Here is a 25,686-nt window from a genome sequence, read left to right as displayed (position 1 = left end):
TTGCAGGCAAATGAAGGGGGGAAAAAACACTGCAGCCAAAAAAGCAAGGCTTTTTTTTTTTCTTAACGTAACAGGGGTGTGGTTGTTCCCTGCTGTTACTGTTTACAACCACAAACGGGATATTTTCCTGCACATAAAAAAATAGATCCTTTTTGGACTTTTCCTGTCCTCATGAGGACAATACAGTGAAAGAAAAAAAAAGGAAAAAAAAAAGAAAGAAGTGATCAAAACAATGGGCTCTTTGTGTTTGAGATGCTGGAACATGTTTGACCACAAAAACACATCTGGGAATGACCACAAGAGGGCAGTAAAGTGTTAGAGCTCATGACACCACAGTAGAATCATGTTATGTGTCTACAAATATAAAACCAATTAAGTGAATTTTCTGGCTGATTTCAGTTTGTTTCTAGCTGAACCCACTTCCTCTCTAGTTTCATCCACACAAACTCCAGCTGTGACGTTCTGACCTGTTTCTGTAAGCGCAGGTTCTCCTCCTGCTCAGCCTTGGCTTTCTCCTCAGCCTCCTTCTCCTCCTGCAGCCGCTTCTCTTCGTCCCTCCTCCGCTGCTCCTCGGCCATGGCTCGCGCCTCCTCTTCCCTGCGCTGTCTCTCCTCTGCCTCTCTTGCGATTCGCTCCTCTCTCAGGATCCTGGATCATATGAGGACAAAACAGGATGTAGAATTATGTCAGGACTTTCCCTCGTAAATGTGTTTGATCACAACTCTGATCCACATGGAAGCTTTAAATCAGTTTCAGAGATACGAATTTGGAATTTTGTCTGAATCAGTAAAATTACCTTAGATCTGTGATTTGACTAGGCTGTCCCAACACAAATATATTTTAAGTCAATTATGTTGTAGTCTTTTCTGTTCCTGCTGAAATAAAAACATCTCCACATCACGGTGCTGCCACTACCAAGTGCCACTATGAGGACAGTGTGTTCTGAGTGATTTGCAGTGTTTCTGGTTTATTAGTTTTGCACATGAACCAAAAAGTTCTATTTTTATGCCTTGTCTGATTTGTGCAAATTCTACTTTATATTACATGTGGCAAATAGAAAATAGGACTTCTTATCTTAATGTTTCAACATTGTCTTCTTCACAGTCTTTTCCAGACTTGCGGAGTATCTGGTTAACAGATACTGCAAAAACACAACATCTTGCCGTGTACTTTTGGTCTGGTTTCTAGTGCAAATATCTAAGCACTTACAAGTAACTTTTCAGCAAGATGCAGAAGCATGTGTCAAGTCAATCATTTAACAATATTGATGAAGAAGAATCAACTCTATTGGCAGATTATTGTACTTGTGACAAGGGGGGGGGAAAAAAGTCTTGTTATAAAGGGAAATAATCTGAATGTTGATTACTTTTTAATCAACATTCAGGAAATTGTGACTTAAAACAAGCTCATATTTCTTCCTGAAGAGTTACCTGTAAGTTAGTTGCATGTCATTTCAAGTGTAATAAGATATTTGCACTAAAAATTAGACCAAGAATACTTGGTAAGATTTTGTGTTTTTGCAGGGTTATGTTGACATTAAATAGCTAGCATACAGGTGGAATGTGTTAACTAATTATATGTCTTCTAAAGGCAATTTGATTGCAGTGCATTTCAAAGTACGTATTTGACAGATGTGTCAAATCCATTAAAAAAAAAAAAAAAAACAACAAAAGTAAAAGCTTACTTCCATTCTATAAATCAAACCAGGAGCTTTCCATTTGCACATCTACTCTCCCCAGACTGACTGACCTCTCCTTCTCCTCTTGTTCGCGCCGCTCTTGCTCCTCCCTCTCTCTCTGCTCCCGGGCCTGGCGGCGTTTTTCTGCCAGGATGCGGGCCGCCTCCTCGGGGTCGTTGGTGCCGGCCATGGGCTTGGCTGACGGAGAGGGTGAAGGTGACACAGCGCGGGCAGACGGGGTTGAAGCCGCTGGCTCGGGCTGGGAAGGAGTGAGAGCGGGACCGGGGATGCTTGGAGTTTGAGGCGTGGAAGCAGCAGCAGCAGAAGAAACTGTGATGGCAGGAGCCACAGGAGAACCTGAAACACAAGTATTTTAAAATGGGAGCCATCAGTTTTGACTGGGTGCTAATTTTTGGATATTTCCACTTACTTTTTCTCCAAAACAAAAAAACTTCTAGCATAAAACTGGACTAAATGGCCAAGTTAATAAGCAGAGTCTGTCTGTACTTAGTGCGGCTCAGATATGACAGATGGCTGTTCATACTTATTGCTTATTAAAAACATTACAAAGGCCTTTTACATTTATTCTATTGTTCTTTGAGATACAGACATAGACCAAGGCACAAGAGAAGAGAGTTTAAGGCAATTATTTAAATAAATTCTGTTAATGCACATTTTTTCTGTACTTATCCAGGTCTGAAATGCTAAATTAAAATGCTTGGTGAGATGCCATTCCCAGACCCAAATGCTTTCTTCTGAGAAAACTATCCAGCAACATCACCATCAGCTGATAAAACTAGCTTTGCGGATACCATAGGAACGTTATTTGTGAATTATACTAAGATGTAGCTAAGTTGGACAAAAAGTCTTTAAAGTAGAACACTTCTTCCTCTCAAAACACAGAATGGATGTCATTAAGAGGTTAATTTATTTCAATCATTCAACTATATTGAGTTACTGAAATGCAAGTACTTTTTGATTATATGATTTATTGAGATGCACCTGTACTGCAATAATATAGTCTGAAACATTTCACTCCAGTTTACACTTCAATCTGAAGAAAAATCAAACCCATCTATATCCAGGTTTGTATCTACTTCCCTGTCTAACTCCCAATAAGCATTTAATTCATATAAGCTCCAGTTAGAGAAGCACATACTATCTTAAGAAATGCAGCATTTTTCCAGCTTTAGCTACTCACTCCTCCGTCTCTCTGGAGTGGTGGGCCTGCGGGGCTCCTTCACTCTCTCCAGTGGAGCAGGGGAAGCGGTCCGGTGGTCTATCCTGGCCGGGGTGCTGGCTCGTTTCGGCCGGGCTTTAGGAGTGGCTGGGCTGCTACGGGTTGATGGGGGCTTCGGGGAGGCAGCGGGGCTTGGAGAGGCATTTCTGCCCTTGAGTGTGGCCGGGGATGCTGGTCGCTGTCTAGATAAAGGACTTGGACTGGAAGAGAGAGACGAGGGGGAACATATGAAACATGAAGGAAATGACTGCAAAACGGAAAACTAAAAACACATAATAGCTTGTTTAGATAAAAGTGATTTTGAATAATTGCAGTCTCACTGCAAAATAAACAGGCACTGCCCCACAAACACTTGGAAGTGAGCCATTCCTGTCTTTAAAATGTTTTCCCACTCCAAGCCTGTACCTCAAGGAACTTAATTTATTTTCCCCTTTCACCCCATCCATCCGTTATAGAAGTGACTTATTGTGTGGTCAGGGAATTAGAGAGGACTCTCTGAATGTGAATATTATGAAGAAATATTCTATTTTAACAGTCATAACCACATATTTTTAAGCTGAGAATATTACAAATACATCACATACCTTGGATCAGGTCTGTGTCTCATGCTGGGAAGGGATTGCCTCTTCTTCAGCACCTTCTCTTTACTGATGGCCTTTTTCTCCTTCTCATTCTCCCGTTCTTTGTCTCTTTTTTCCTTCTTGTTTTTATCCATCTGAAATAAAAAGATTTTTAACCAAAATTAGCATTCATTTTCCTTAAAAAGTTTTTTTATTATTATTATTATTATAGAAATAAAGCTGAAAAGTTTAGAAAAAAAAAACAGTTTGCAGATCAGGATACATTTTAATTCAAAGTGTGTTAAAAATCCCAAACATTACAGCTAAGCCACGATCGAGGCTTTTCCATCTACATTCATCAGCCCCCCCTCGACCCCAGATACTCATCACTTGTCAATCTTCTGGGATTTCATGTCAGCTGCATCTCTAAAACAAACATGAGTGTTTGTATAGCTAATTAAAGAAAAATCTAAAACCTTTTTAAGGTTCACAACATGCAAAATGTTAATCACAGGAAACCAGGCGCTGTATTGTCTGCTGCTGCTGCTGGAAAAAAAAAAAAAAAAAAAAAAAACATCACCTGGTCTTTGTTCTTAAAAATCCTCTCAACAGCTGCTCATAAAGAACTGAGGCGCCTCTAGGGGAGTTGAAACACTACTCATACAATTTATGAAGTTCAAAGTAATAGGAAACCATTTCATGTTTTGTCAGCACTTGATTAACTGAGTCCCATCAAAGCAGATGCTGAAGATGCTCGATTTAGCAAAGCACTTCAGTAACAAAAATCCTGACAAAGAGTTCTTGGTAGTTTCAATTTCACCCATTATTCATTCATCAGGTCTAGTAAAATGTATCCACTGCTTTTAACTTACAGGCGTGGAGCTTCGTCTGTGCTGCCGCTGAGTGATGTCCGGCGTGCTAGACGTCACCCTCCAGCGGTCAGAGCAGCGGTGGTGTGGCTGGTGGGCGCACAGGGTGAGGGGGCTGGCTGAGGCCGAACGAGGACACACAGAAGAGTCTGTGGTTGAGAGTTAAGAGGTTAAAGCTGGTAAATCGTTATGAATTCATGCGGTCTTATGAAACCCAACTTACGTCCATCTTTTCCATTACTCAGGACACTAGCAGCACTGCGGCTGCGGGCGAGGAACGACAGGGTGGGCGTCATCAGTCGGTCGACTATACTGCTCTCCCATGGAGTCAGTGCAAGGCTGCGAGCTGCAAGCAAGAAAAAGAAAATATAAAAGTTGGGTTCAAAATGAGCCTCAGAACCACATCTTTCCTTAACCCAACACAACAGAGATCCAAAGAAAGTGTTCCCACAATTATGAAATAAAGGATTCTGCAGGAAAATACTTTAAAAGATGTGTTATACAATCAATCAGTGTAGTTGTTTAGTCATTTGGAAGGCATTGTGTTTGTTATTGATCACTCTTTGTTGGGATAAAATGGAAAGATTGGGATTTTTTTTGTATCAACACTGAAGAGGAATCATTCTGGGAAGATGAACAAAAAAAAATACTGAAACATTTTGCTTCTAATGTTTCTCCAACTTTGCATCACTTCTTAAGCCTCAGCAGACCTTTTAAACATCAATAAAAAGAATTTTCCTTTTAATTTGACAAATTTGATGTCATTAGTAAATTACATAATCAAAGATGTCCCTCATCCAGTGAATTATGATCAGAAGGAACATAAAAGAACCAATAAGGACAGTGACAAACCCACCAGAAATGTAATGATCATCGCAAGACAATGAAAGAACCAAAAGAACAGTAAAAAAAAAAAAAATCCCATAAAAAATAAGCATGCAGAACAATTTAAAGAAAAAAAAAAACAAGGCCGGAGAGTCAAAAAACAAAAATAAGAATTGTGGTTTTGTTGAAGGATGGAAATGGGTCAACTGTCAACCATCAGGGACAGGAGAGGTGCCGAAATCAGACAGTGAAAGGGAGCAACTGAGGGGGCGGGGGGGGGGGGAAAAAAAAAAAAAGGACAACGATGGAAGGACTCGTGGGTGTCGCCAGTGGCTGAATGATGGAGAGGTTTAAACAGACGTGGGCCGTTCCAGATGTAGTCTTACTTCTGCTGGGGGAGTTCCAGAGTGTGGCCGAGGACTTGGAGAGTCGCTTGTTTATAACAGAGTCCACATGTTTGGGCAGGTTGACCGCAGAGACAGAGCATCTGCCTAAGAAGCCAAGAGAGCGCCACACAGATGTTCACAAAGGTCACACAGTTGAGAGGAACAGACGGGAGCGTCTGAGGCATCATGAGTTATGCTAGGACACATCGACTCTTTGAAGGAGCAGCTGCATTAGTTTTGCTGCAGTCATTTCCTCTTTATTCAGACATGTAAAGATCACCGAGACACAAAGTCCCATTTTCAAGAGGAACCTGTTTAAAATGCATGAACAACAATGTTAAGTAGCACAATTCGTATAACACACTCACTCAGTTGTTCAACAGAAAAAGAAGACGGTAGCAACAAAACATTAACAGCATTTCACTAGTAGTATATCAGCAGTCTGTCCCAAATTAATGGATCATTGTTTAAAAAAAAAAAAAAAAAAAAAGCATTTTCCCCAATTTTTGTACACTGAAGGAGCACTGAATGTAATAATTTACTAAATTGTAAATTAGTTAATGCATATGAAATCTGAAAAAGAATGTTAATGACTACCAACACTAGACAGAGCAGGTTTCAAGCAGGATTAGGTGGTTAATAAAAACTGAAATTGAGACATTTTCAGCTCCTGCAGTCGAAGTATGCTAGATTTGGAAATGTTGGCAGAGTTTTGAAAATCTCACAGGAAAAGGTTTGCATTCTTTAAAAAAAACAAAAAAAACAACAAAAAAAAAAACACAGATTACTCTTTTCGTTTACTAATGCTAATGAGTCCAATATCATTTTTTCTGTTTTAATAGCAAAACAATATGAAAGTAGCAAAAATTCTAACTTTTACTTTACTCAAAAATGAGCAAAAAGGTAATATTCCTTGACAATTTCATTTTATGAAAACATCTCAGCATTATTAGCAACAAAACTGCTTAAAGTACTTTTCAAAAATAGTGAAATGTTCCTCCTTCTAGGTTTCTATTTATGAAATTGTCAATGCTATATTTAGGTCCCCATAAAAATATTATTGGGTAAACATTAGAAAAGTTTTAAAGTTTTGTGTGTTATATAGATTAAATCGGTATTTGTTTTGTCTAAATGCTGCATGTGGATAAGGATGCAGATCAAAAGCCCTGGAAAGCGGTAACACGAGGAAAAACCATCATCACTTCAGAATCTGTAGCCAGTCTAAATAACTAAATATTTGTTTTGATGTTGGACCAACAATCGTGCAGGAAGTTGTTCATGTAATTGATTTCATCTCATCAAGACTGAATTATAACGTTGATCCAGATGTGCAGCATGAACTCACTCTCTCTCTGGCTGGAGTTTGGCGATCCCGTGCCGACCCATGAACTTCTCTGCTGGCGGATTTCCGCCCACGTCTTCTTAGTCGATCTGTGTATAGCCGCCTCGTAGCGTTTCTGGGGAACATGCGTGGAAAGATGCAAGCTGTTAGAACATATCTTGTTGGACGTTAGTCAGATGAGCAGCCCAGATTCAAGTACTATGTCTGACTCACGTCTGAGTAAAACTAAATCCTTCCATCTGCAGCTGACCCACTTCATGAGCCATTACAGCAAAAAAGAGCTTTAACTTCTCACTCCTCAATGAACTTTTGTCTCAACTATTAGTAGACTGGTGATGCAACACTTTCTAAATGTGTTACTTTTAAACAAACATCGCCTCTGTTTCCATTCAAACATACTTTATTCTTCTCCAGTTTCTGTTTCTGCCTCTCTTCCAAGGCGGCTCGACGTTTCTCGGCTTTGACTCGCTGCTCCTCAAGTTTCCTGCGCCGTTCCTCCAGCTGCTGCTCCCTCAGCTGCCGCGCCTTCTCCTCCTTCTCCAGCCACTGGTTCTTTTTGGCCGCTATAATTTGACAGAGGGCATGTTTAGAGGAGGAAAAGTTTCTCAAAGGTTACCTGTGCTTCGCCCCCTCTCTAGTGGGAAAACTGTTCCATGTGTGTTCTGTGAAACTGAAATCTGGCTTTTGTTTTAATAAATCTTAAATACTGTATACTACGGGTTTTATGCCTGCAGTAAAAACGACATTTCCTACATGTTGTGCTTTGTTTCTTTCACATCTGCTGTTTGGCTTTAAAAAGCTCTAAATTTGTATTACTCACTTTGTTTCTGGGTTTGTTCAAAGAATTTACACCTTTAAAAAAAATCTGTCAGGGTGCTGCATAATGGCAAGTTAGGCCAAATGAATTCCATCTGAGGTAACATTTTTATAGCTTTGTAATCCTTTAAAGCAGAGGTTCCCAAACTGTGGGGTGCGCCCCCTAGGGGGGGCGCCGTGCCATTGCAGGGGGGCGCGGGAAGCCATCTGGATGGAAAAAAAAAAAAAAAAAAAACATGAACGCTGTATGCGCTGGGTTTTTATCTTAGAATGGCCAACACTCTGTTATTCCTTTGTCAATTTGATACAGTAGGGGCTTACAGACTTCCCATATCTGTGTCCTCTGTCACTTATCAGCAGTTAAAACTGTTTAATCCGTTGTCAACACGTGGTAACCTGTTTTTCCGAGCCGCCTTTAAATGCAACATGAGCGCTACGACACTTGCGCTGGGTTTAGACCTGTGCGGCAGTGAAGGAGACCTGCTGCTGCTGTGCAGAGATATGCAAGTTTGTGTTAGAGTCATGGCAGCAAACCAGCAAAACGTAAAGAACTTTTCACAGTTTTCCCCCCAAACTAACCGACTGAGTTGAGTAAAGCTGTTGGAGGCAGGTAAAGGTAGCTAAAAGATGACAAGCTAGCTAATATCAATACAGAACCTTAAGCTTAACAAGTAGCTTGTAGGCTACCGATGTTGTTGTCTATGTCCAGCTACGTGCATTCATTTTGCCCCCCAAAAAAGTTGATTTCCCCACCCTGTTCTTAGAGACAATGAGTCTCTAAGAATCCTCTTCCCCCCACATCGTTCAACCAGACAGCTATTTGATTTGTAATCCATAGGGGAAGAGGGGAGGAACAGGTCTGTTCATTGCTGCTCGACATTGAAGAGACATCAGCTCTTCCTCTCAAGAAAATATGTATGCAGGAAAACTGGCCCAAAGAATGACCCTAAACGCCACCCAAAACACTCAAGACATCCTTTTATTACTGAATAACCTTCACTCTTGTTAACATGGATACTTTAAAATGAAGACGACAAAATTGGTTGCAAGTAGCATACCAGCAAAACTAGTTAATACAAAATGTGAGGGAATTCTGATTTGAATATTTGAATTTAACGTCCTTCTGCCATCAAAACAAAGATTCTGGATGCAAGAAGGAATAAGCAGCAAATTAGCTTCAGTCTTCAGCCAAACACTACCTGAAGTTAGTCTGATGGCAGCTAAGTGCTATTGATATGTAGCCACTTACATTCTGGGGCTTTAAATTTTAAACAGATGTCTAAATCTGAAACTGCAAGCTGGTGCATAGTAAACACATTTCCTACCAGAAACCAACATTGATTCAGACTACAGTAAGGTCATTAAAAAGCCAGAGAGGAGCTTTAACCTGGAGCTTTAAATATTTATATCTGCTGCAAAAGACAGTTCAACTTGCAAGACAACATACATAAAATAATTTTAAAAAATGTCTATTTTTCACTCTGACTGCCACTCAGTTCCTCAACTGGTCATAGTTGGAAAAGAGTCTAGTATTGTGATGCACTGGTTCATTTTATTTGGCAGACTGGAATCATTTTCTGTCACATGGCAACTAAAAAAAACTGGGTGAATCAAATTTGAGGTTCCTCAAGGCTCAGTTCTCAGAACACTTCTAATAAATATCTACTACATGCTTCACCTAGTTCAGATTATATGAAGCATTACAATGATGCACAACTTTGTATCTGTGTCAATACATTACTGACGACCCCTGCAGTTTAAGAGTAAGGTTGTTCATAATATCAGTGATTGGAAGGGTGAGAATTTGCATACGGAGTCAGAGATTATTAATCCACTTGACTCAATAAGCCTAAAAACCAGAGAGTTAAGTAAAGTCCTCAGATGTCAATTTTACTGAAACTCTGTCAGCTACAAGCTTCAAATGATTAGCAGCATGAAGGAAAAAAAAAAAAAAAAAAAAAAAGACTCCCATTAGGTTTGATTTTCATGATGGCGTCAATAAAATTGAATTGAAAACCTGCCATACAAAGCCAAAGTTTCAGTTGTTTTTCTTTTTTCATTTTGTCTATTTTTATGTCATTTTACTATTATTCTTTAATGCCTTCTTTGATCTAAGTTTTTTTTTCCCCTTTCATTTTAAAATCACAGGGAAATACCTTGTGACTAAACAGTGCAACACAAGTACACTTGCTGTTTGCGTTTTGTTACTAGAAACACCGTCATCTGTGCAGCTGAACCGATGCCTCCCTCCCTTTAAGCCGACAATGTAAACAAGAGCTTTGGCTCTGGAGTTCTTCTGTTATCCCAGTCTGACAGTGAATTAGATAAGACCCATACCATCTGGCATGCCCCTGTGATCGCCCAATTACGCTGAGCCACAGCATCAACTGTGTCAAACACATCTTAATACATTCAAACACTAAGACGGATTAGACAAGGACAATGCATCACTGCAAGTAAAATGATGACCCGTTTTGGAGGAAACTTACAATGGGGAAGAATACAAATAAGTATTACGTATTTATGTTGCACAGTCTATGAGCCATTCAGCTATGCAGCTAAATATGTTTACTTCAAATGCCACAGCTCTTTTTTTTTTGAATAAATTGAATGTTACGTCCCGTCTGGCAACGCTGCGCTGTTTAACTATAATTTCACAGCCAAGCCAAAAGAAGCTGCAAGTCTCTCAAAAAACCTTCAATTTCTCCAGGAAGATGGCAATCAGTGGTTCCAACATGTCATCTTCTGTAGCTGGAACCGAACAATGACCAAAGTTCACACAAAGGGCAGGTTACTCGGCAGCCTCTGTGCATTAAATGAAATCCATTCATATGGAAGATGGTTAAATGATCACTTTATGATTGCTTTAAAAGATGATGAGGATGTTCACAGACATTTAGTTGGGTTCGACATATCAAAAAGGAAAAGATGACAAAAAATGTTTTCAAAACAGGACCATTAGATTAAAAATGGAAGGAAAAAAATACCCCAGGGCTGGGCAAGATCACCAACATATACAACAGCTAGTTAAATTTAAAATCACATTTTTTGTGCCATTACCAGATTGTGCATTATCAAAACATATATAAATATTTAAAATAATCACATTTTAGGTACAAGCTGATGTGTTATGTCTTCCAAGTTTCCATCTCTTATAGTCGGTGTTGACTGGAGCTGCACAATATATTGAAATACAATCAATGTAAGCAAAGTTTCAACTGCAAAGAACGGCTTTCAATATCTGGTTGACTATGCATTCAAGCCCTGCTTGTTAATAACCTATTTGGCCATTTAGATGGACGTCACTCTCTTGAATACCCACATCTGACAATAGTTGTTTGTGAACAAGTTGCTAAATATTAAGAAAAATGCTCTGACCCATGTTATAATAAAATATTTTCAACAATAAACTGTAATTTCAAGGGCTTTTTTAATACTGTGCAGCCATAGTGTCAATTGTATTTATTGATGCATTACCCAGCTCTAGATTATACAGATGAAAATCATAAGTGAAGACTTCCAGCATAAACTGAATGATTAAAAAAAAAAAATGAAAGAAAGAAAGCGGAAGGAGGCCATCACCACCACCACCACAGAAACGCAGGTGAGTGGCTTACCTTGCAACTTGCTGAGCTCTTCTGCAGGAGGAAAGAAGACAGGAGCAACTGTCAATCATGCAAAGCAGTGAGAGGCTGAGTGGAGCCAGGTGATAAAATGCATCAGCCAAAAGTAAAACTCTAGCTAAATAAACAGCAGAGTTGTGTCTTTCAAAGATATGAAACTTCCAGATATAATGACTAAAGAGAATATGTGTCCTTTAATTGTCAAGTTATTTTATTTTATTTTTATTTTTTTTGCATCATGCATGTGAAGAATTGTTTTCATATGACTTGGTCGAGACAAAGACAGTCGGGCGAGCAGCCAAGTAGCAATCTCAGCAAATGCTGCTTACAGAAACATGCAGAATGAAGGCCCACTTGGTTGATTTTCTTTAGTTTATATTTTCTGCTTCTGCAGAAGCTCCACCTGCTCTCATTTTCTCAAAGTGTCTGTGAAGCATGTGCATGTATTCCGCAGCCAGACCAGTGCAGAAAAACAAACTGAACATCCTCCACGCCAACACAAGGGGGAGCTCTCATCACATGTAACCAACATACTTGTGTGCCCACTCATCGTTTCTACTTACCCAGATACCTGGCCTTTTCCTCCCGCCGTTCTTTCGCAAGCTTCTGTCTCTCCTCTGACTTCGTAACGTCTGAGATAAGAACGATTAACGAGAAAGAGAAGGCAGTGTGAAGGAGAGAAACGACCCTGAATTACATCAAGTTTACTCAACATTAATACAATAAATTGATTTTATCTCTTTATGTACTTTGGTTTGCAATAATATTCATATTCCTTAAAGTATAATTTCTCATTGTGTCATATCACAGCTACCAACTTCAATATATTTCAGGAAATATGTGTAATAGATCAAAGGTTGTGTGCCATTACAAGAGAGGGAAGAAAACAAGATACATGGGCTTATTTTATTTTATTTGAAAAGTGTGACATGCATTTGTTTACAGCCCCACCCTTAACTCTTTTAGTTATTACTTTGTGGAACCACCTTTTGTCATAATTACAGCTTCAAGTCTTTTGGGGAATGTCTCAACCACATAATTGCAGCGTCCTGTACATGGAAAACACGACTTCTTATGCCTTCCATTAAACAATGACCTCCTTTAACTGCATATCCAAACAGGCCAGGTTGGTTGTTCTTTGATTAATATGCTCTCCTTGCCTGACCTGTCAGGATAGGCGAACGAGCACGCTTTGGTAGGTTTGCTGTTAAGCCACAGGCCTTCAAATTTCTTTTCATGTTCAAAGCCGGGACTATTGTTTATATTGCGTCCAAGGTTTAAACACTACCACAACTTCAGCCCCAACTTGTCTGGACTGTTTCTTGGTTTCTATGATGCTGTTTGATCAATCATGTTGTCTCAAACATTCGAGGACTTTGCAGAACAGCAGAGACTAAATTTCACACAGGATCAAATACTGGACTATATGGGAAAAATGCAGCATGCTACCTTTTTCTTCCACTTCAAGAATATGCACTACTTATGCTGGTCTATGACAGAAAATGCTAATAAAATATACTGTACACACTGCAAAGCATTGTGTACAAAGTAGCCAACAAATATAGCTCATCAGTCATTTGCTTCATTTAGAAAACACATAATTTAGTCAACTCTGCATTTATATTGTCCAGTATCTACTAAATAGCTGCTGCTACATTTGTGCCCCTGTTTAATTGAGGACTGACCTTGGCAATAACAAAGCACAAGGAGTCTGATGAACACAAGTAATTTTTTTTTCTGCATCTCAACAATCAAAGCCAAGAATACGTCTCTACAAGGTAACCCATGTAGAGAACAGGCAATATGCCAAACATTTATGTTCCATTTACGCATTCATTTCGAATGTATATTCTTGATGAGAAAAAAAAAAAAATCCTTCCAGTGAATGGTGCAAAGTAGGCAGTCTCCTCTCCAGAAGAGAGGAGGAATCCACAGCAAATCTATGTCACCTTCATGTGGGTGGACGTTTGAATTTAATATTTAATGCCTGGAGGAGGACACGCGCATCTCCAAACGATCGTCACATAAAATTCCAAATGCCTCAGAGGATGCACTCGGTTCAGGACGATGGCGGAGAAAAGCAACAAAAGACACTGAACTATTTCAAGAATTCAAACCACAAACTAACAGGAGCTTTCCAGAGAAAAAAATGTGGCTAATGCTGTATTTAATCACAGCCACACTTTCCATGTGTTGATGCAGCTTCAACATTCAAACACATCAACACCCGTGCAGAACTTAGCTGAAAATTCAAGGGCTATGTCAGTTTATTTAACAAGAAATTCAAAAAGTTAAAAGAATAAAAGCAACACAAGCTTTCCAAACTGATTAACGCCACTCTATCAAATTAAAACATTTTCTAAAGTATTCACTCCATTTTGGTGCCACAGAAATACAAACATTCCCAATGGGTACATGAAAAAGATGGACAGAAGAACATTTTGGTGTTTCTCATCTGTCGTAACCCTGTAAACCTTCATCACAGCTGTCGTATATTTTTGTTCTATTGCAGCTTTAAAGTTTATCAGAATCTGAACACTCACTCTAAAATCTCTCCTGTTACAATTAAATCCCTCACATAAAAATATAGGTCACCTATTTTCTAACTCATTGAGGTCATTTGAAATCACCACTTTATAAAGCGGCAATGAAAACCCAGACTCCATATTACAGAACAGGCTAATGTGATGACTGCAAATAACGTGGTCCTTTGGGAAGCAGCGGCACAGATAACGTTCTTGACCTGGTTCGAGTCGCAATGCTGCATCATCTGCAACATCTGGGCTCTTCATAGCCCAGATGTTGAGCGTCTTCGAAGTGGGAACTCCTCTAACAGGGTGAGGTATGAATCTATCTGCTCTGCAGCCTCTTAACAACAACAACCGCTGACCCACTTTGATATTTATAGCGAGATGGAAAGTCCATGTGTGCAGCCTTGGTCGGAGTGATGTGGCGCTGTTTGCACCTCTCAGCCACTTTAACCATAACAATCCTGGGCATAAAGCTTCAGAGACAAAAACAGACCGGCCTATGAAATGTGGCCGGGTGGTATATGGGTTTTAAATTACAGATCCATGCCCTTCTAAAAATGGAAACTGTTATTTATTTATTTATTTATTTTTGCCTCCGACTTATGGGGGGACAGCACAGCTATGCAATGAAGTGTTAGGGAGTTTTATTTTGCCATTTTAGGAAAATGCTTCAGATGGTTTAAAGTTTGTGTAAGCACACCGTAGGCAGTAGCTAGCAGCTGAACCACAAGTCTCATCCTTTTATTTCACTAATTATCGTCTCAGAGAGAGCTTTAATTTCCAAACGGTTCAAGGTCCAAACCTCCAAAGAAATGAGCTTAAGAGAACAACGGGGAAAAGGAAATTGGCGGCTAAAAAGAATCAAAAGAAAGACGAGGGGGACATTTTCGGAAATCAGGAAACTCTCAGATTATGTAAAATTAGGTCAAACCTGTCTTGAATTAAAACAAAGCAATCTGCATTTAAAGAATTACAAGTAAACAAAAAAACAGCAACAAATCAAGCAGTTACTAACATTTTTTAAAGCACTTAAAACTAAAGTTTGGTGGATGAAAAGTGAAACAGAAAATGTAATGATTAGTTATTTAGGAGATTAAAGAGGCTTACCCTTCAAAGGCCCTGAAACTCAAGTGGAGACATTAAGGAAACATCTCTGATGCAGCCACCAGGTCAAACTGACTGAAATGGGACTCCTTAACCATCCACTTCACAACAGAGAATAATTGTTCATATTAGAGAGACATTTTCTTAGTACTAACTTGATTTAACCTGGAGAAGTTGAGCCACTTGATTCTCTGATAACATGATTCAAGTTTGTTCCACCTCCTGAAAGTTATTATTGGATTCTCTTTTGTCTGAAAGCCTGTGGTCACTTTTAATCTGGAGACTGCCTCAAGAGAGCCGACCCGACTCCAGCAGAGTGCTGATGGAAGTGCATGGCCATCAAAACAGCGCCTCAAGTAAAAGCAAACTCATCTTACAGAATCTTTTACTCAAGACAACACACCTCTAACCAGACCAACCAATTTCTCTGCGGTGTTTACTGCCACACCTGCGTATTTTCACTGCTCCTTCACTATAACAGCATTTACTTTTTTTATTTAAACTTTTCCAAAACTTCAACCGAGTTTGAAAATTTTCTGAAGTTTGGCCAGATTGTGAATTATTGTGTCACCTTTAATGAACTTTACATTTCATTATTTCTCTCCATCTTTAGCAATCTGTTTCCTATCTTTTTGTACCACCTTCAAAATGCATGTTGATCATCTTACTTTTATTTATTCAATATGTCCGCAGCACGGCTACATAATCCATCTCGCACTAAGAAATCAGCATAAAAATGTGGTCATTTGAAAGTTTGAAGGCAGCAGTGCGTCAGGTCAAGGTATCCATGTTTTTCCCTTCCGATATCGATGCAGATATCGGCTGATATGGATCATGGTCACCGATACCCAATCTAGATTTTTTTTTTTTTTCCACTAATGGGGCCGATACGGATACAAACACCAAATTGATACATCTCTAGTCAGGTCTGTTGTATTGAAGCTTTTGACAAAAACAGTTGAATTGCTTGGACAAAAAGGCTTTGTATCAATATTTCGGCAGATCCTGGACTACGACTCAGTCCAATAAAACCACTCCAAACTGGTAACAATTATACCAGTCTGGAGTGCAAGAAAAAGGCAGATTTTAAGACATTTTATCGCAGAGATGTCATCAATAAGATCTCTTGCTCATTTACCTCTTTTTGACCTGGACACCGGTGAAGCAGGAGAGCTGGGTGATCGAGAGATGTCTGGTTTCACGGGGGTCGTCGGCCTTCGATCACTGTCCTTTTTGACCGGAGACTCTGTCCGCTGGGTGTTGTCCATCTTCAGGGGGCAGCTTTCTCCCTCTGGTTCAGGCCTGAGAGAGCTTGTTTTCAGGGCAGAGCAGGGAGCTGGTCGAAAAGAAACGCACAAAGAAATAACAGATGAGTGACTGAGTGCGACAAAGCCAACCTGAGTAACAGATCTCGACTCGTTTCTCTTCATTCCTTTCGCAGCTGAGTCCATGAGGCAGATCGGCGTGGGTGACGTCAGCCATGCGGCGATTAGGTGGAGCTCATGGCTCAGAGGAGAGAAATCCCCTCTTTTACGAAATGTTAATTTCAGCACTTTTAACAGAAATATGGAACAAGAACACAATCGAAACAGTCCATTTGAGTAACGGCAGATTATCACCCAATAGCAAAAGCAGGAGGCTCATCTTGATATTCAGAAATTGAATGAACAGATTAAATGGGAGAAACAGCAACTGAACATAAAACACAAATGTTTGATTTAGAAACAGTCTGCATTCTTTTTGATGACAAACATCTAAAATATTTTGTAGATAACTAGCAGCGAGCATGGTTGCTTGGTACTTCAGCTACAGCATGACTCACTTTTGGCAGTCTGCTGAACTTTTATCTCCGTCTCAAACATTAGTTTGGCTCGGGCTGGACTGCCAAAGAAAGACGGTCCCGGCAGGGACACTTGGCTCCGTCCGCCCACTACTGTTTTCCCTTCACTCCCCGTGGAACCACGTTGGGGCACATTCACTTTTGTATAGTCTGAGGGTAAACACTGGGGCAACATGCTATACATTATTCAGACTTCGGCTTAAACTATTCGGACAGTAGGGGGCTGTCGCACTGGAACACTAAAGATTTACTCTGCAGATGCCGTGCTGTTCAAACGCTTGTGCAGAAAACAAATGAGCAGCCAATTCAGGGAACTTCAAAGGGGGCCGATTTTACTTTCACCGTTTCTTCTGTCCATCTGGACTGTTTGGATCCTGGATCTACACATGCTCAATGTCACTTCAGAGACAGTCTGTGGTCTCTAGGCAGGTACAGAAATAATAAGTCATTAGTCTGGGAGGTGGAAAAGTTGCTGATGACTATGAGCTTCAGCAATCCCTCTCAGAGTCTATAAAGGATTTCAGGTGGGAGATGAGACATTATGTTTCCATTGTCCAAGTTTGCCACAATTGAATAAGCATTCCCAGGCAGAGAGGGGCCATTGTTGAGGTCTCTGCATGGCAACGGGACAGCAGCCAAAACACTGTAATGACAGCGAGAAGAGAGAGGAAGCAGAGGGGGATGGTAATGAGATAAACCGTGAGCAGAACATGGGCACTGGGATCAGTTCGGGACAACAAAAGGAAGCCCTAAAAACATAAGCTAATAATTTAAACTGCGGGAACCAAGGATGCAGTAAAAGAGCAAGGCAAAGCAACAGCTTTGACCTTTATCCAGCTGCATTTGTGTGTGTCGGAGAACTTTTCACGTGTCAGGACAGCCACATCCCTGAAATGTTTATGCAAATGAGTGATGCAACAGAGCTGCAGGCATTTATCTACTGCAACACCTCCGGTGGTGAATCACGGGAGCTTTGTGCTGGAATTTAGAACCATTTCCTCACCGTTCCCGAGGGGCAAATCTGGCATCTAGGGTAACAAGAGCCACAGGAGCCAGAGCAGTCGTTACAAACATTTATTTTTCAGACACTTGGGAACTGGACTTGTAGTTACTGGTCATACTATATTGCCGATGATGACAAGAATGAAAATGCAACACAATCTCTGGAATGCAGGTGCTGCTGACAATGAATGCCGAGGAAATCTGAAGCGCCCTAGGAGTAAAACGCGATGGGATCAGAGGGAGGACTGCTGCTGCAGAGCTGGAGACTAAAACAAGGGCTGATTGATGCCAGCTCCAGCCTGCACAGCCAGATAACTGGGAGGAGAGAGTTTATGGTAGATGACTTGACTAAGAGATGTTGTTACTTCCAGCAGTGTCTGTGGAAATATTGCATAAGCATTCTCCTCAGTGCACATAAAGGCTGGTTAAGCTGCTGTAAGACAGAGAGGCGAGAGAAAAGCTGAAACTAAACGATAGATATTTAAAATTTATTTAAAATTTTGTTTTATGTACTTATGCATAACATCAGTTTAAAACAGACATAATAATAAACAAAATTTTACTGTTCTTGTTACACTAGAGCAGAGTCTCTGATCTTTGTAACTCAGCCAGTTTTATCCTCAAGCTTCCCATGGAAACTGCAACCACAGGACAACTACAGCCAAAAACCATTAGTCCACTCCCCTGTGACATCATTTTACATTATTTAGATCAATGAATCAATGCACATCTACTTCTTCAAACAAGCTGAACAACCTGTGCGTGGAAAATCCATCTAATGCAGATTATTGAAAAACATGTATGGATGAAACAATATTTCACAAGTCGCATACAGTCTGAAGGATCTGACCTGTGCAGTAATAATAATAGAACAGCGCTCTTAAATAAAGGGTTTATTTAAAGATTTTTTTTTCTTAGGTGCACTTGAAATAAGTTTCCTTCAATATTTTTCAGAGGTACAAAAGTGTTTGTACTGCTTAAAAGTACTTGTATACACAAGATCTGTTTAGACAAACCGATTGCAAGAAAACAAAATTTTGATTCAAGAAGATTCAGGAAACTGCTTCAATGAACATCGCCGTTAACAGTGGCCCAAGCTCTCCCTTTCCATGTAGTTACCACCCTACAGGTATCAGGCAAGGAAGCATACAAATGAGTCCATTAGAGTGTAAAAGTGACACTCAAGTCGAGTCAAGGAGCAAAGGAACCCATGCAGAGGTGTGTGGATGTCATGCATGCATGGGCACAGCAAGCCAGCAAAGTGACAGGTTGGGAATCAGCAGGTAATTAGTACAAGTCAGTGGCATTTTCATCCTGTAAAGTGGACCAGTGGAAAATCATAGAATAATGTCAGGGCAATTGCAAATTTAATTTCATTGTTTCAATGTAATAGTGTTTGCTGATGATGGTTCAAGGGTGCAGCACTCTGTAGTTTAGCTGAGGAGATTTGGGGTAAAAAAACAAAAAAAAAAGGCCAAATTAAAACTGGGGCGACTAAGAATCCTGCGACACAAAACGGGTTCTAGCCGAAATCCAATTTCACGCTTTAATAATTCTTTGAGCCGTTTTATAAATATCCACTCATGAGAGGCTTTTTTTCCATGTAGTATCCCTTGCCACTTATTACTTTCCTAAGTGCAGGCAATAAGTGGCCTTCAAGTTTGTTTGGTTTTTGTAACAAAGGGGTATGAATGTGTTTATATGCTCATGTTTTGAGCACAGCACTTAAAATTAACTGCACACAGATTTGCTGGAGCATCATCAGCATTTTGAGCAAGTTGATCTGTTATTTGTGTGTTTAGAGACCAAAGGCTTTTCGACAAGACAATGACATAATATGAAGCCCTGAAGCTATTTACTGCACTGATCTAATTTCGCCGTTTTACAGAAAGAAAAAAAAAAAAAAAAAAAAAAAAACTCTGAAGGAAATTATCCACCTCGTTCAAATTATATTTGTAACATATTTCTATGAATGTGTACTTATGTTGATAACATGTACAGATGTCATGGACATGGACCATGTCATGTCTTGTTTAATGTGTGTTAATGCAAACAGACAACTTGTCTCATTTCCAGGAAGGCATGAAATTATGTTGATTTAAAATCTTTTAGCAACAATAGTTGTACATTATTCATATAAAACTTTGGACAAAAATATATCATGAGCCTATTGCTTTTACTTAAAAACAGAGGCAGGAGTCATTGTTACAGGTACAAGATATTGCTTAATAGAGCTGAAACCATAAATACATATTTATAGGTACAGACTCAGGCAAACATTAAGAATAACCAAAAGCTAAAGTTAGCAGCAGATTTCAAGGAAACCTGAAAATCATTATATTATGCGGTTGTTCTGATCTTAATGGAGTAACACACTGAATCTAAAGAGCTGATATCAGATGCTTTAATATTAAAACTATCTGATCAACAGGTGGTGAATGGGTAGACATGCATCACTCTGCGCTCCATGAAGATAAACAAAAACCCTGGACAGTCTGGGACTTTCTCCAGCATCGTAAAAAAGGACTTTAAACAGTTGAAATGGCAAGATGTATATTTAAATAGCTGTTTAAAATCTTTGCATAGCTTGATATCAGCAACAGCCTGATGGCTATTTTATCCAGTAACAGATCTACTGTCGTGCTGTTGCAGCTGATGTTCATTTCACAGCATCCAGAGATTTGCAACTGCCGTGCCAAGATACACGGCAAAGTAAAAATATAGGGCAGTAGATGTAATATTTATGAAGCTAGGAGCTCTTCTCTGAAGCAACTCTATTCCAGCCAAGTATCCCTTAGTAGAAAAGGAGTAAATGCAGCAGGAAAACCACTTATGAACTAGACTACAGCATGAAAGAAAGGATTGCTATGAAGGATTCTAAATCATACAAACTGCATAACGAAACATACTTGAAACATATTGAAGACAGAGTCTCGGAGTAAAATACTGCAAAGGAAACAGGAAAGAGTGCAACTGATTAGGAAGAAAAGAGGAACTCAGGGAAACACACACATAACAGATCTGCATCTCATTTGGGATGGAGCATGGGACAAATGAACTACCTCATCGCTTACTCCCAACCCATCACCCCTCGCACCCGGCTGTGTCCATTAGTTTCCAAAAGGATGATGTAAGAGAGCCAGGGGCCCAGACACGCAGAGGAAGCGCAGAGTAAACAAGCGGCAGCGCCGAGCCACACTGAACTCTGATCCACTGTTTTCAGACCAACGGTTTGAGTAGCTATTTGAAGTGGAAACGGCATTAAAAGGTAGGAATTGAAAGGACTCGTCACTGACAGAAGAAAGCTACAAACTGTCTTAGCTTAATACAGTGGTACCCAACTAACACTGATGTTGGAAGTCCACCGTCCTCCATGATGTTCCCATGTTGCCACACACCTGCATCACTGCCTCAGAATAACATCGAGTTCTGAAAAGGTCAGTTAATCAGGGCTGGGCAATAAATCAATGTTATTGATCAAATGTTTGGTTTTTGAAGATTTAATTTATGGAAAATTTTGATTTTTTTTTTTTCCCCCACCATTGGACTCTGTTGGTTTCCTTTGTTCAGAGTGATGTCGGCACAGCCAAGACTCACCACATTGTTTGACAAGCGGTTTTTTACAGCGTCTATTTTATTTGGACTTTGAATTCAGGTCAACTCTATGATGAAAATCAACGGTTAAGAAAAAAAATCACATGGTATTAAAATCAAAATAATGTGAAAATAAAGTCTTAATATTGAGATTGAAGTAGTAATTTTATTAATACTCCAACACAAAAAAAAGCAAAACACAATCATTGGTTTTTTTTTATCATTAACACAGTTTTCTCGTCATTTTAAGATGTTCTAGTAAAATTACATCTTTATTCTGCTAATAATAAAGATGCATACATATTCTCATAATCACCACAGAGATAAATTAAAATTGCATCTGGCATTAAAAAAGAATCTGATTTTATTTTTAGTGACATCACCAACCCTACTGTCAATAAACCATTATTTAAAATATCTTAATAAGTAAAGACCTACAAGAGTTTTAATAAATTGCTTTTGTCAGTGTATGATCGAAAAAATACAAGATTAACATTTATCAATTACTACCCAGGTAAGACCAATTAAACACAGAAACCAATCCACACTATTAGGCGGTAGCTTGTTTTTCTTTCAGTAATCAGACTTATCCATTCAGGCAGGTGTGCATACTGACCGACAGGACCAGCACTCCTTCATTTCTGTCCACCAGACCTGTGAATACTAATGTTTTGACCAATGGCTGCAGCAGGTTTCTTCTCATCACCTGGCCCGGACTCATGACAATGCCGGGCATTTAGCTGCTGCTCTCCTCTGAGCCAGTGTGTCTGTGTGTGTGTGTGTGTGTGTGTGCGCGCGCGCCAAATCCACCACGCTGATGAAAGGATCCGCTTATCTGAACTAGCAGCAGCTCCCTACGGACCCAGCATCTGCCGCTGCTGCCAGGGAACATGCCCCAACAAACACCAAGACCCAACCTAGATGGCATGTCTAGAGGTAGGGGAGGAAAACTGAGTCAAGCTGCAGAAAATACAAGCTGTGTTCAATGACATCAGAAGACGAGGGGGATTTCTAGGTCACCGATGCCGCCACATTAACTGGAAGTGATGTAAATGTTATTTTAAGAGGCTGGGAAGACCCTGTCTGGTTTGTGTTTTACTGGATTTGTATTCTGGAACAACTCAGTTTTATACATCATGCTTGGTCTTTATGCAGCTTGGCTTGCTTTGGCCCAAATCAAAACACCAATCTGCATGAAAATACCAAAAGTTTAAAGCACCTTCACCATGTTGCTGTCACACCAAATTGAAACCAAGACAAAATAAAAACCTTAAACCGACGGTGCTTTTCTTAGAAACCAAAAATATAGTTGCACAAGTAAATGTTACTGAGACTTCAGGCCAGTTACATTGTTTTATTCCACGTCAGGACTTTGCATCATTTCATTTAAATCTTACATACGACAGATGAGAAAACTTCCAACCTTATGTGAACTTCTGTCAATGCAACACTTATATTTACTCAACAAAAATTAGAAATGTTTCTCCTCTGGCCAATTAATTCATGTTTCTTTTACAGTGCCCAAACTAGATGAGCCTCTGGTTTCTCTTCACCTCTGTCCAAGGTCCTTAATGACCGTCATATTCAGAATCCTAAAAGAAAGATGTTATCTCATCATCTTTAAACATATAATTTTATCATCTTGCCTACGACTTTCTCCTTTTTTACTGATCTAGAAGTGTTGCTCAGCAACAGTTTCACCATTTCATTTCATTTTGTTAAGTTAACAGCATATTGGGTGATTAGAGCCAGAAGTTCAGAAGGATGGGTGGGTGGATGTGTGTGGTTTTTTCCTGCTTGCGTGCAAGTGTGTATTGTCTGTCTGTTCATTCATATACACTGTCAAATAAGAAAATTTACTTTTAATATGGCAGTCTGGTGTAAAACGTGGCATCTTAAAATGAACATATGCACTTTTGAAATGACCTTATTAAAACTTTTGACTAAAATAATTATTCTGATAAGTAGCAAATCCCCCTAAAAAAATCTGAGTTTTATTCAAAAAAACTTTCTGGATCACACAGATCTCATACTGAAGTGATCCAAATTGTTTTCATACAAAATTGTTTTCCATGCAACTAAAAACATAAAAACCTTTGTTTTTGTTCTCCTGCTTACCATTATTGATCTGGGATATCCGGATCTAGTAATATTAGTGAGCAGATCCATAGTTAACACTAACAAAAGTAGATTATAATGCTGTAGCTTCTAAATGTTTCTCCTTTGGAGTTGATAAAACATTGCATATCAGAGCTGCATGTGTTAGTGGTATGTAAAGCATGAATATACAACACCAATTATAATATCCTACCAATAATTGCATGAGAGTATCTCACTGCAGTGCACATATTGGGAAAATTAATAATCCAAATCTGTACTTTGTGCAATTCCTTTATATAAAAGTTCATTATTTTTATGAAGTCTTTATGCATGCAACACAATAGAGTGTGAAAGATACAGAACTGAAAAGATTTTTATCCTAACCAGGTTGGCAAGAATTGGCAAGTGACCTGTGCATTACTTATGGGCTACAAACAATCCAACATAAGCACAAAGATGGCAGCATGCTTGTCTCAGACTCTTTCTGGCCATCACCTGCATCACTTGCTCAGTATACTCAGACAACGTGGATATTCTCACAAACTTACCTCAAGCTTCAATCTAAGCAGAACTCTTAACACCATACAATTACAACCAAGAGCCATCATTTGGAGGATTTTTGTCTCCCCGCTTAAAAACCCAGAGCTCATTTACAGACAGCAACGTCACCTCATGTCTCTTTATGTCAGCTGGCTCCGGTAATAGAAGATAAAAATCAACTCCTGCAAAGTTGTAATTTTTTTAAAGCAATTATTTTAAAGAAGCTGAGAAATATGTGCAAGAGATGATCTGTTTACATGGTTGTAACATCGGATGTTTGGCCTTTAACTGCGGAGGAAGTGGTCTAATATTAGCCGACAGATCTGGTGACTGGAACTTTCAGATGACCAGAGAGCAGAAGAGGCACATCTTGGATATTATTCATCTCAATGGAGGTGGCAGAAACAAGCAGAACAATCCAAATCAAGACTTCCTTTTACCTGCACTTCCTCTATGTTCCACGGGGACAGCAAGGCAGCTGACTGTAAACTTCAGCTCTGGCACAAATAAATCAGCAACACCATTAACATAAAAGATAAGGGGTGTCCACAAAGATGCCTTCCAGCATGTGCCTTTTTTTTCATTTCAACAACAACAACAATTTGTTCCTTTAACTTTGAATAACTTTCCAATTACCAAGTGTAGGTTTTAATGATATTTCTAAAACATTATTGGCAGTTTTGACTAGTCAATCACTAGTAAAGTTCAAATGTGAGCACAAAGAGAAAGGTTATATTCCTTCTCTTCAGCTCAGTGATTGAACCAACCTTCACAGTGTTTGTCTTTCAGATTACATTATGCTGTGCTGAACTGAATAAATATTGGCAAGATGTGACTACAGTCTGTTGGCCTCTGATATCATTGCAAGAATCTGTGACATTTGGCTTAATAAGCTTGCTAGCCAGAGAGCTTGCCAAGAGTGAAATAAGAAATAAATTTCTCATCATAAGTGAAATAAAAAACCTTAATCTTAGGCCGACATTGTAACCTGTATATTTCAGAAGGATTAACAGCAACATATGGACTACTGAAGGGTTTATTTGCAGAGTCCTTGTTGAATTTGAGCCACCAGGGTTAAAGTTCAAATGTGGTCCTGCTACACTTTAAAATTATTAATGTGCCCACCATAAAAGCATTCAAGTATGCCTCCTTTTAAAACTGAGGTTCAAACATCTTCATTTCTTTCAGCAGGTATCACAATAGGACCACTTTAAGTTTTAATAGAAACCACTTGCTACACTGTTTGCCTTTCCAGCAGGCTGGGATCCACCTTCTATCCCCCTATGATAGGTCAACATCAGGGTGGTGTGATTTACACCAGTTGGGTGTTAAAGAATGGACTAGAACTGACGTGACTCTTCGTCTATGTGGGGAGTTGAACTTCAGCCACAGTCTGCTGCTCCTCAGAGCATTTTTTTTATCCTCTAGATAAATTTGTTTTGGTGCAACTGTCTTAAGCCTGGGTTATGTCACAATGGCTTGAGTCTTTGTTTAAACACTCTGCACAGCAGTAAACAATGTCTATTACAAATTTGTTCAAACTGTTAAAACATACAATCGATGAAAAAAAAAAAAAAAAAAAAAAAAAAGCTGCTGCCCCCTCACACAACACCACCAACAAACACAACCACACACC

General features: G+C 39.4%; 1 protein-coding gene across 4 annotated transcripts in view; it reads right to left on the bottom strand.

Moving 5' to 3' along the window:
• Nucleotides 1-25,686, bottom strand: part of map7d1a (MAP7 domain containing 1a) — a 47,862-nt gene that overhangs the window by 14,644 nt on the left and 7,532 nt on the right. Inside the window, exons 2-13 of one of the 4 annotated variants that reach the window (XM_015044701.1) lie at nt 16,113-16,310; nt 11,903-11,971; nt 11,334-11,354; nt 7,300-7,463; nt 6,904-7,015; nt 5,559-5,663; nt 4,571-4,693; nt 4,351-4,496; nt 3,503-3,633; nt 2,880-3,118; nt 1,750-2,035; nt 468-648 (exon numbers count right to left, since the gene is read on the bottom strand). In XM_015044701.1, coding sequence (XP_014900187.1) covers nt 468-648; nt 1,750-2,035; nt 2,880-3,118; nt 3,503-3,633; nt 4,351-4,496; nt 4,571-4,693; nt 5,559-5,663; nt 6,904-7,015; nt 7,300-7,463; nt 11,334-11,354; nt 11,903-11,971; nt 16,113-16,310 — 1,775 coding nt within the window. The remainder of the gene's footprint in view (nt 1-467; nt 649-1,749; nt 2,036-2,879; nt 3,119-3,502; nt 3,634-4,350; nt 4,497-4,570; nt 4,694-5,558; nt 5,664-6,903; nt 7,016-7,299; nt 7,464-11,333; nt 11,355-11,902; nt 11,972-16,112; nt 16,311-25,686) is intronic. The other 3 variants (XM_015044703.1, XM_015044702.1, XM_015044705.1) reach the window with 3 other exon arrangements.

Source organism: Poecilia latipinna, unplaced genomic scaffold, assembly GCF_001443285.1.
Source record: "Poecilia latipinna isolate Pla-1442-1.1 unplaced genomic scaffold, P_latipinna-1.0 Scaffold688, whole genome shotgun sequence".
Classification (NCBI taxonomy): domain Eukaryota; kingdom Metazoa; phylum Chordata; class Actinopteri; order Cyprinodontiformes; family Poeciliidae; genus Poecilia; species Poecilia latipinna.
Note: the sequence above shows the minus strand (reverse complement) of the source record. Positions and strands in the feature narration are given on the sequence as shown.